The sequence below is a fragment of the Rhagoletis zephyria genome, unplaced genomic scaffold (assembly GCF_001687245.7).
Source record: "Rhagoletis zephyria isolate East Lansing unplaced genomic scaffold, Rhagoletis_zephyria_1.1 Rzeph_scaffold_00621, whole genome shotgun sequence".
NCBI lineage: Eukaryota > Metazoa > Arthropoda > Insecta > Diptera > Tephritidae > Rhagoletis > Rhagoletis zephyria.
This window is the reverse complement of record NW_016157705.1, coordinates 78,042-89,811: the sequence shown is the minus strand read 5'-3', so window position 1 is coordinate 89,811 and position 11,770 is coordinate 78,042. Positions and strand designations below refer to the sequence as shown.

Here is an 11,770-nt window from a genome sequence, read left to right as displayed (position 1 = left end):
AACATACAAATAGTAGATATCTAAATGTTATGCACAAATTTACTTTAAAAGAACTTGCGTGAAACTGACTTATTACTTGAGAATTTATCTAAATTATTCCAATTATAAAATTGTGATGTAGCTTTATTCGAATTGTAATACGCATTTAATTTCATCTTCCGATTAAAATAGATCGATCTTTGTAAATTTTAATTGGAGATTATTCAATATTATCAAAATCACCCTCTACCAACTTAATTACCAAGTTTATTTACAAGTAAAAAAGTGCCAATCTGACGCATCCAAATTATATTCAACTATAAGTGCATATTTAAGTTTCACTAGAAAATTTCAATAGCCTGTAAGAAAACTAATGAAATATAATCATACTATTTAGATTTAGAAATTAATTCTTTTTTGATATAATAAATAATATATGTAAATAAAGTACGCATTAAATGCCGTTGTCCAAATTAAAAATATAAAATTAACTTTTTATTAAATAAGTCAGGTACACACAAAATCTAACTTCATGTTTTCATTTCATTTCATTTATTCCGAAAACAATAATAACTCAGCACAGTAACATCAGAAAAATTAAATAAAGTAATAATAAAGCTAAGCTTTCAATAAATAAAAATTAAATAATTCATTTATTAAAATGGTGATTTTTTGTAAATATTCGCAATGTTTTTCATGCCATAAATGTTTTTTTATTTGTTTTTAAAGCATGGCTTATATTTTAACAAACACCATACAAATCCAAGTTTTAAACTGAATACATAGTTAAGAAGTATTTTTCAAAGTTTAATGAAATTACAAACTTTTTAATAAGAATTTCTAAATTTAGATAAATTCTTATTTAAAAGTTTGCAATTTTAATGAAACTTTGCCAAATACTTCTAATCCACAGGTAATACAAATTAATAATAATAATAATAGTAATAATAATATTATTATTAATATTATTATTATTATTATTATTACAAATTAATATGTATAATTAGTCTACTCTGTAATATATCACACATACTCAAATGATTAAATGTTCTATTCTCATTTGTCTGTAAGAAAACATTTTTCTGTAGACCAAATAAATAATAAAATTTAATGGTTCTTTTACAGTTCTAAAGGTGTTTTAAGGCGCCGCAAATAGGGACGAATCGACGATATAGGATGACAAAAATCTTTACTGCATATGTATTTGACAGATTTCAATGAAATTTGGTATTTAGGGATTTTTATCATCACTGATTTCGAATATTAAAATAAATTTCCAAAATTCACAATGGCAGATCCAATCTGGCGGACGATTTCTTAAAAATGTCTGTATTGTTATGAAGCTTGGTGTCTAGAGAATTTCGTCGTCACTGATTTCGAAATTGATATTCAATTTTCAAAAATCAAAATGGCGATTTCTTCAAAAATGTATAAATTTGTATGAAGCTTGGTATTTACTCCATATGTATTTGACAGATTGCAATGCAATTTAGTAATTAGGGATTTTCGTCGTCACTGAGTTCGAATATTAAATTACATTTCAAAATTTCAAAATGGCAGATACAATATGGCAGAAGATATCTTAAAAAATGTGTAGATAGTTATGAAGCTTGGTATCCAGAGAGAAATTTGGTATTTAGGGATTTTCATCATCACTGATTTCGAATAATAAAATAAATTTCCAAAATTCACAATGGCAGTCCAATATGGCGGACGATTTCTTAAAAAATTTCTATTTTGTTATGAAGCTTGGTGTCCAGAGAATTTCGTCGTCACTGGTTTCGAAATTGATATTAAATTTTAAAAAATCAAAATGGCGGATCCAATATGGCGGACAATTTCCTCAAAAATTTATAGATTGTTATGAAGCTTGGTATTCAGAGATTTTATATTTTCAAAAAAAAAATCAAAATGGCGGATCAAATATGGCGTCCCGAACAATAGGCGTTTTACTTTTAACGCAATGCATTACCTTTAGCACCATTTGAACCCATTTTGAATTTTGAAAATTTTATTTCAATTTCGCAATCAACGAAGATCTCTGAATACCAAGTTTCATAACAAAATACGAATTTAAAAAAAGTGGTCCGCCATATTGGATGCGCCATTTTGATTTTTGAAAATTGAATACCAATTTCATAACTATCTATACATTTTTTGAGATATCTCCCGCCATATTGTATCCGCCATTATGAATTTTGAAAATTTGATATCAATTTCGAAATCATTGAGAACAAAAACCCCTGGATACCAAATTTCATTGAATTCTGTCAAATACATATGGAGCAAACATTTCTGTCCTCCTATAGAATTATCGGATTTTACTCAAATTCGAGATAAATATTGGTAACGGTAACGGCAATACTATTGCAAAAAAAATTCTATTTCGATTAATACCTAGAAAAGTTCCATTCCTAATGTAAATGGCGCGTAAGCAATAGGAAAATGGGCAAGTAAGTCGATTAGTTTCTACCACTTGCGCGGCAGCACAAAAACTATACTGGTCAGTAATTCGAGCTCCGATAAGCTGTATTCTGTCTCAGGCGGCCACGTTAGAAAAGGAAAGGAAAGCTTTGCAGCGACTAAACAGAATAAAGACAACTCTTGATGAATACCTACCATTACAATTGTAAAAGCGCAGTTACCCACGGACGTTAAAACGGAGAACGTGTCAGCTGCGTGTTAACAAAAACTAACCACCGCATGACCGCGACGTAGACGTTGCTTCCCTCCTTTTCTCTCAACAGCAAACATGATATGTTTCTACGTACTTCTACGCTACGCTGCGTACACGTTCGTGGGTAACTGCGCTCTAAGACATACCATAAATGTCTTTGTCTGAAAAAGTCTATACAAATTGGATTTCTCTGGACCAATGATACTCCCCATTTTGAAATTGCCACCAACTAAGCTATACAGATTCAAGGACGATTCACCATCTAACCGGATCATTGTTGCCGCTAGAACTTTTTCACGGACATAACGCTTTCATTCGATTATTTAGGACGGTAATGGAGGATATGTCTTCAGGCGACCACAAAACCAAAGGTGAACGTGAATTGTTGGACCAAAATGTTTCAATAAAAAAAATAATTTAATTTTGGGCGGGACAAAGTTCGCCGGGTCTTCTTCTATGTACATATATAAAAATTAAAAGCTTTCGTATTGAGATCAAATACAATATCAATAAGTATAGTGGGGTGGGGGGGGCTATTTTTCTTTTGTTTAATTAATTTTTTAGTACAGTTCATTATCTAACAAACACCAAATATATCCAGGTTTCAAACTTTGTGCAAAAATTATACAAATTTCCTAAAATTTGCGAACTTTTTAATTTTTCTAGAACAATTTTTAAGTTTTAAATTGATTTTTGGCAGGATGGTATCCAGCTAAGATCAGGGGCCAGTGCTGTGTACTTAAGCTCCTTAATAGCTCTGCTCTACGTAAATTATCCTTAATCGTGGTTGTGAGGTAAATCTTTTTACATGGGCTGAATCAAGGTGTCAAGCGTGTCGGCCCCTAAATAGCCCAGTCGCTTACGGAGCCTTTCCGACACCGGGCCGCCTGGGAAAATAACCGCGGCCTTACCGTGACAAGGGGCGCTACTAAACAAAACAAATCGCTCGCTAGAGTCCCTAGGGAAAATCCATCAACGAATCCAATAGTGACGAGAGCAGCGTGGTCTCCATTAGCTCTGCCAGAGGGAGGGAACTTTTAGCAAGTCCTAGTGAATCTTCTATCCGTCTAAGAACATTGTGTAGAGCTGTGTCGACTGAGCTTTCGAGAGTTATTTCTCATCTAAACTTTCCTTGATGTGTATATCTATTAGGCTTTCCAGAATTTTCCGTAAAAATTATGTTAGGCCTTTAATCATTAGGGCATTTACCTGCTTTTGGCAGGAAGACACTCCGTGCAGTTCTCCATGATGTACGAACATATGTAATTTTGCCTAACGCAGCCTTCATTTAAATTCCGAGAAGGTATGTAGCGCCCAGTCAGACCTAACTNTTACCTGCTTTTGGCAGGAAGACACTCCGTGCAGTTCTCCATGATGTACGTACATATGTAATTTTGCCTAACGCAGCCTTCATTTAAATTCCGAGAAGGTATGTAGCGCCCAGTCAGACCTAACCCTTCGGTTTCCACTTCTGTGGGCTCCGACTCTGGGAGTCCTGTCGGGAAGTGCGCTATAGATAAAACTTTCCTTGGCCTACCGGTCTCGGCTGAACTTTCTATTTGGCCGCAGAAGCTTTGCCTTGAGCTTCTCTTAGCTTTCCTTATTTCTTTTTTGTAAATCTTGAGTAGGTCTTTGTACTCCTTCCAACATTGTGCAGCTTCCGCTAGCTTCGCTAGCTTAAATTATTCCCTGATTTTCCTACTGAGGGCTCCGAACTTGGGGTNTGTACTCCTTCCAACATTGTGCAGCTTCCGCTAGCTTCGCTAGCTTAAATGATTCCCTGATTTTCCTACTGAGGGCTCCCAACTTGGGGCTCCTCCAAAGAGGTCTGGTTTTACCCTTGGTGCTTCTCAGTGGGCACGAAGCTTTAAAAGCATTTATTAGGGTAATTGTTAGATGGTTGTCGGCCTTTTCTAGGTCATCTGAAATTCGCAGTCGCCTAAGCGCCCTAATTCCATCTTCAAAGGTTTCTTTGAATTTAGTCAAGTCAGTTCTTTTTGGATTTATGAACTGCTCTGCTTTTCGCACTGTTTTAGAAGAATGTCAAACCCTATATAAGAATGGTCAGGGAAGAAAGGCCTGCTGAGTACCTTCCAGTTTTCTATTGAAACTCCTCGCTCGGAAGACAGGCTTATATCTAATACGTTCTTTGACGTTGGTGCTATGCAAGTAGGTTCCTCACCATTTATGATCTTCAGATTAGTTAGAAGTAAGTGAGCAAATAGTGACTCACCCCGTTTGTTAATGTCGCCATAGCCCCATATAGTATGGTGGGCGTTTATGTCTGCGCATGTGACTATATGTAGTCATCTACGCCTACAGTATTCCATTAAGGTCCTCAACTCGTTCAGGTGGAGCTCCAGTATTGTGCGCCATGTACAGTGACGGGCAAAACTCTAACATGGTGTCACACTTTTTATTTCAGCCATCGGTATCTTTCCAAGTTCTAACGATCTTCACACTTTTGTTGTATATTCTTATTGGTACACTTGTACTTCCTCTCTCATAACAATTTGAAGTNTTTTATTTCAGCCATCGGTATCTTTCCAAGTTCTAACGATCTTCACACTTCACAATCCAACAACAATAATAAAAATAGCAGGCAAAAGTGTAAATTAAAGCAAATGTTACAGTTTTGCGTCACTGTTGATATTTATAATTTCGAGAAAGTAGAGAACTTCGCTTACAACGCACAATCACTCTTGCCAAAAAATGCTACTTTAGACTGAGTAGGTAATTCAGGAGTAAAGTCCTCTCTCGACGTACGACAACCACACTCTGATAAGTCACTCATCATGCCCGTGCTGGTATATGGCGAAGAAGCATGGACAATGACAACATCCGATGAGGCGCTCTTGGAGTATTCGAGAGAAAGACTTTGCGGAAGATTTACGGGCCATTACGCGTTGGCGACGGCAAGTGCCGCGGAAGATGNCGTGCTGGTATATGGCGAAGAAGCATGGACAATGACAACATCCGATGAGGCGCTCTTGGAGTATTCGAGAGAAAGACTTTGCGGAAGATTTACGGGCCATTACGCGTTGGCGACGGCAAGTGCCGCGGACGATGAGCTGTATGAACTTTACGACGACATGGACACAGTGCAGCGAATTAAAATACAGCGGCTCCGCTGGCTTGGCCATGTCGCTCGAATGGAACCCCACGCTCCAGCTCTGAAAGTACTCAACTGGAAACCCGCTGGTGGTAGCAGAGGAAGAGGGAGGCCCCCACTGCGATGGAAAGACCAGGTGGAGAAGGACTTGGCTTCACTTGGCATTTCCAATTCATATATTTTTAATAAGTTTTTGGCAATTTTCACGAAAAGAATTATTAATACAATGTTCAGTATCCTTTTGCTTTTTTAGTTCCTGGATGCGATTTGGCATACTGGACGTGTATCTCTGTAAAAATTTTGGAAATATAATCCACCCTATATCCTTAGTTTGCTTTCATAGCTCATATACTCCATGGACGGACTTGGATACTTAGTAAGCTGTGTTTTTATATGATTCTGCAAATTCTCGATAAGATTCATGTCCGCGGAATGTAGCGATTATTTAGAATTAGCAAATGTTTGCTTTTGTATCCTGTCTTCGCGAACATGTGCAGTGTGTTTTGGATGATTTTTCAGCGGAATCTCACATTTTGTTGAAAGATGAACATATACTGTTGACTACGCATAATGCGTACTAACGGACCCACCACAACACAACCCCAAACTATTATTGACCGACCACTGTGATTCCCAGTTTGCCTTACATGATGCGCTTGGGCTTAATTTTGGTACTTGATGCAATACCATGCCCGGTTATTTGATTGAAAGCGATTAATTAAGCCTTGTCAGACCAGATAACCTACAACTGAAAATTAAAAATGTATTTTATTGCATTCAGAAAGGCCTACCATATCCCAATCGGCAACGGTCCGGTTTTTGTTTGATGCAGCAAAATGCATCAAAACTGATTTTTACTTTTTGTATGCTGCCTTTGCGCTCAATTTGACAATACTTCGGCTCGCTGTCTACTGATTCGCGTTAAAGTTTAATACCTTAAACGCTTTTGTAATAGTGGCTGCATCGGTGCTTGCTACTAAGTTCACAAGATATCGGACGGTAATATTTATTGACAGACTTCCTTTGTCCTTAGGAACACTTTTGGCTAATTTTTTCTTACGCTTAACTCCAAAAAATGTTTGCCACTTTTTCTACGATCCCACCTTTCTGCAGTAAATCCGTTATTTACATTTATGTTTCCTAATTAACCACATTATTTTCTGGTGATAACTTCTTGAATAAATTACAATACAGAGAAAAGTGATAGGACTACGAATTAACCCAATATACATTGGGCTTGGTTAACAATTCGAACATGATTGGAAAACAAATCTTTTTCTCCAGTCTCACCTTCGATAACTAATGTGCAATAGGTTAGTATTCGATTCGAGAACTAGGCCATTCTCCAGCAAAACGGAACCGTCGTTATCCAATGTAGCGTTCGCCACAATACTCTCGTACCCACGCTAAGCGCTCGCTCTCACGGTCTGCCGGTTTAACGACGGTCTCGCAGGCGCTGTATTATGCCCAGTGCCACTTCGTATTGCAATATAGCCTTGCTCCACTCTCTATTTAAATTCAATTCAATTCAATCATTATTTAGTCTATGACTTATAAAAAATCTTGCAGACTAGAGTACAAAAAAGTTCACACCTTAGAATTATATAATAACATACAACAACAGCAGAAACAAGTTACATAGTACTCTTACTCATATAGGATCAAATTTAATCAAAATATCTAATTAAATAGAACCCTATTAAGTAAAAAGTTGTACATACTTAGTGTAGAAGTTTACGCGTAAATAGATTATATCATAGATTTGAGTAAGGACCTAGAAGTCGAGAACTCAATATTTAGCCTTCCTGAGATGCAGTTGAATTCCGAAAGAGCTCTAAAAACCGGAGCCAGATAAAAATAATTCGCTTTGCCTGGTTGCAAGTAAAATGGCAATTGGAAAGGAAATACTCTATGGGGAACGTTGAAGCTTATCAGTTCAAGTAAGTTAGGGCAGTGTATATAGCCCTTAATGAAGTCATAGACACACATAAGCGACTGGATAATTCTCCTCCCTTCGAGTGATTTCAAATTAATTAGTTTGCACCTAGCACCATACGAAGGAAGAGGGTCCGAGAAATAAGCGGTTGAAGTGCAAAGCGAATAAATTTTCGTTGAACACGTTCATTTCTACAAGCGTGACAACTGTAAATTGGGTTCCAAATTACTGAAGCATACTCTAGTTTCCAACGAACAAGAGCATTAAAAAGAGATTTTCTGGTATACGGATCTGTAAAATCTTTCCCATATCTACGCAATACCGCTAAATTGCTAAACGCCTTTGGAAGTAAATAGCACACATGGTTCACGAAAGGCACCTTTTTGCCCTCCGGCGTCTCCGCGTATATGGAAAATGGAGAATATGCTTTACTAGTGTCTCTTGACATACCGGGAGCGTTTAATAACGTCTCGGAACAAGGTCTAATAGAAGGGATCAAATGAGATGACGCGAGACGTGCATAGTGGCACACCACAGAGAGGGGCGCTATCAATAATTCTATGGGCGTTTGCGGTAGGTAAATTATTGACAAACATAGAAGGAGGAGCCATGCTAACGGCTTATGCAGATGACATCGAAGTTATCATAAGCGTTAAATGTCTAATGACTCTCAGCTCAGTGGCAAATCAGACGCTGAAAGCCATCAGTGATGGAGCCACAGAAGTGGGACTGAGCGTTAGCGCAGATAAGACTGACGTAGTATTATTCACTAGGAAATACAAGATCGCAGCTTGGGATAAACCTAAATTCGGGGAGACCATTCTTCCACCAAAGCCAAACACGAATCAAACTGTCGTGGAAGCTTAATGTGGAGGAGTGGTGAGGAAGGCCTCGGCAGCACTGTATACATGATATGGTGGACAGCAATGGAAAAAAGACATACTGTAAATGACTGAAGAGTGTTTACAGGCTTTGAATGATCAGTATAATCAGTATAACGGGTGCCACCAGCGGACTTGCTAGCCAAGGGCAGCTTGGATTCAGAACGCATGGTCACCGTAGTATAGCGTCATCCTTAACCGGGCGAATAGACTACGTGATCCCGCGTCAGATGTTCGAAAGATTTCTCCAAGCTATAATATTAGTTGACTGTTGGCGCAAGGGCGTAGAGTGGAAAGGGAACTTAACGCATGTTGTTGTTGTTGTTGTGGCGGCTACTAAAGCCCGCTCGGGTGGGCTCATCCATCAACGTTGTCGTCTGTTTCAGCTAAGGTGAAGCCCAGGAAGTTGGCACATCCTCGTTTATTCTGCTCAGGTATGTGTTGACCTTGCTGCAATAGCCAGAGTGANTTGGCACATCCTCGTTTATTCTGCTCAGGTATGTGTTGACCTTGCTGCAAGAGCCAGAGTGAAGTAGTAGGGCTATTGTGGTGCGGGTCTCCCGAGGCAGACAAAGTTCTGTCCCGTCCACGTCAGGTGGTTGTGTGCCCAGAACGGCATTCACAAGTCGAGAGTCTATATAACTCGAGACCGACTGCCTGTGAATGCCATTCAGGGCCTGTCTATTTGCAGTTGGGACCTGCGGTTGTTTCATGAACCTCTGGACTTCCTCTGTCAGTTCGTAGAGATGCCTAATGACGTGCGTTGGCGAGGGCTCTTCTGCACGCAGCTGTCTATTTGGGTAACCACGTCTGTGGCTCCCTACTAGAAACAGCTTGCAGAGCATTGTGTTGTGCTCCTTGATGGGGAGCATCTGCGCCTCATCGTGTAGGTGGTGTTGGGGCAACATCAGACGTAATCCGGTCGCTGTCCGAAAGGCCCTGTTCTAGCAGGTCTGCGTCGTGTACAGTTGTCGAGGATTGCGTAGTGGAGAGGGTAAGGCTCCTTGCAGTTAAGAAGCGAGAAAGCTCGGCGAGATAACCGTTTACTTTCGAGCACTAGCCATGAATTCCAATCCAGACGGCATTATCGAGCAATCGTCAGCACAATAGACAATAGTAACTCCCTCTGGTGGTTGAGAGAGCTTTGAAATGTAATAAATAAACAATAGCGGGGATAGGACACAACACTGTGGTAACCCCGTTTAATTTTTTTTCGGTTTGCTAGTTTTGTCTCTAAAGATTATTGACGAATGTCGACCACTCAAATAATTCGCCGAACACCGTTTAACTCCCTATGGGAAAGACGAGGCCTCAATGTCTTCTAGAAGCGTGGAGTGACTGACGGTGTCCAAAGCCTTGACAGGTCCAGCGCTACTAGAACCGGTCTCTCACAAGGGCGTTTTCGGTTAAGGCCCGAGTTATCTGAGTGTTTAAGGCGTTAAGTGCTGTTGTTGTGCTGAGTACTTTACGGAACCCATGCTTATGCTTCTCTAGGGTGAGGTGATTTGTATAGTGAGGTAGTAGAAGCGCCTGTTTGGAATGATGAGAGTGGCCATAGACCGGTTGGGGACCTTGGTTAGATAGTCCACTCTCGCAGGACCCAAATTTTTCAGCATTAGCATGCAAATTCCGTCGGGGCCTATGGCTTTGGAGGCTTTCGCCACCCTTACCGCATCGCTGGTGAAAACAAGAGGCGCACTTGGTGTTGGCATTTTGTGCAGCCTTCTGGTCAATCGACGTTTGGCTTTGTCCGCCGGAGAATGCAGTATGAACGGTAGGTTAAAATAGCTCGCGCATCGCTCCGGGTCCGAGGAAGCGTGGTCGCCAAAAGATATTTCAACTTTGTCGTTACGCTTCGTCGGATTGGAAAATGACCTCATGGTAGACCAAAGCTTGCTCATACCAGGGGCCAAGCTGCCTGGCTTCAGATGCTCCGTGTTGAGATTACTGATACCGGGATTTCCGGCATCGGCCTGACGAAGGCTGTTACGCTCATGGGCTAGGACATCCGCTTCAGCGGGAAAATTCGAACGGCGGTCCAAAATCCATCCTGCTGGGATAAAGCGGGCCGAAGCAGCAGTGACAACGAACTTACGCTCACCTACGTGAACGTTGGTTGGTGTGGGTAGGGCAGTGAAGGTGCTTGAGTTTTTGGACATGGACTGTTTCTTCAATTTAATAGTGTTCGCTTTATTTTTGTGGAAACGAAACATGTTTCGCAAGTTCTGGATCATTTCTACACTCTTTCTTCAAATATTTCTCGCTGCGTTTTGCGTTTGGTTTTTCGCATCGTGTTTTTTCTATATTCGTAATTTTAAATTTTTTAATAAAATCAATTGGTGGTAGTTCATGATTGTGTGTGGATTAACAACACCACACTGAGCATTTGGCAATAAACTTTGTCATTTATTAAAAAACAACACTTACGGGGCAATCTTTATTGTAAGAACAACATTTTTTCTATGAATCGACATACTTTAAGCATTGTTGACGCTATTTGCATTTGAATGAGGAAATAGCGTCAATGACTATATTTCCAAATTTTGTTGACTTTATTTCGCTTTTGAAAAGGTAATAATGTCAATTGACTTTATTTCGCACCAGGGTGGGAAATAAAGTCAATTGACCTTATTTCCGTTGATTTTGTTACCTGTCACCTGTTTTTGTTGTGCCAAAAATATTCTAAAATCCATGAATTCAGTTTTATTTGCTCGATTTTTTACATATTGAATGAAAATTTAAGGTTTGGAACAAAAGTACCTGTTTGTTTCCGTAAGATTGCGATTTTATAAAGAAATCTTTAAGTGTCTCATTTTTGCGACTTCAAAGGTTCCATAATAGTTTGCATAAATATGTTTTTCACAATGTTATGGAAACTATAGAATTCTCTACATAAAGGAGTATCGAGTATTGAAGTTTCAATACCAAAATGAGCGTAAATATTAACAACTCTCAACATACATACCTATGTAATAGCTTGTGGTAGGATCCACTTTTACTGGCGTACAAAGATAAAGTTCCGGCTGAAAATAAATATACATATGTATAAAACTTGTTAGAATGATTTCAAAAAAAAAATGTCGAATTTCCACTAGGCATTGAAATGACAAAAAATTAACGGCATTTAAAAAATGCAATTTGGAAATGAACTTAATGACTATATTTTGAACGTAACGACACGATTA

At 39.0% G+C, this 11,770-nt stretch overlaps 1 protein-coding gene across 1 annotated transcript in view; it reads right to left on the bottom strand.

Annotated features, from left to right (window-relative positions):
• Positions 1 to 11,770, bottom strand: part of Phm (Peptidylglycine-alpha-hydroxylating monooxygenase) — a 195,448-nt gene that overhangs the window by 122,780 nt on the left and 60,898 nt on the right. Inside the window, exon 2 of the mRNA XM_017613169.1 lies at positions 11,551 to 11,608. Coding sequence (XP_017468658.1) covers positions 11,551 to 11,608 — 58 coding nt within the window. The remainder of the gene's footprint in view (positions 1 to 11,550; positions 11,609 to 11,770) is intronic.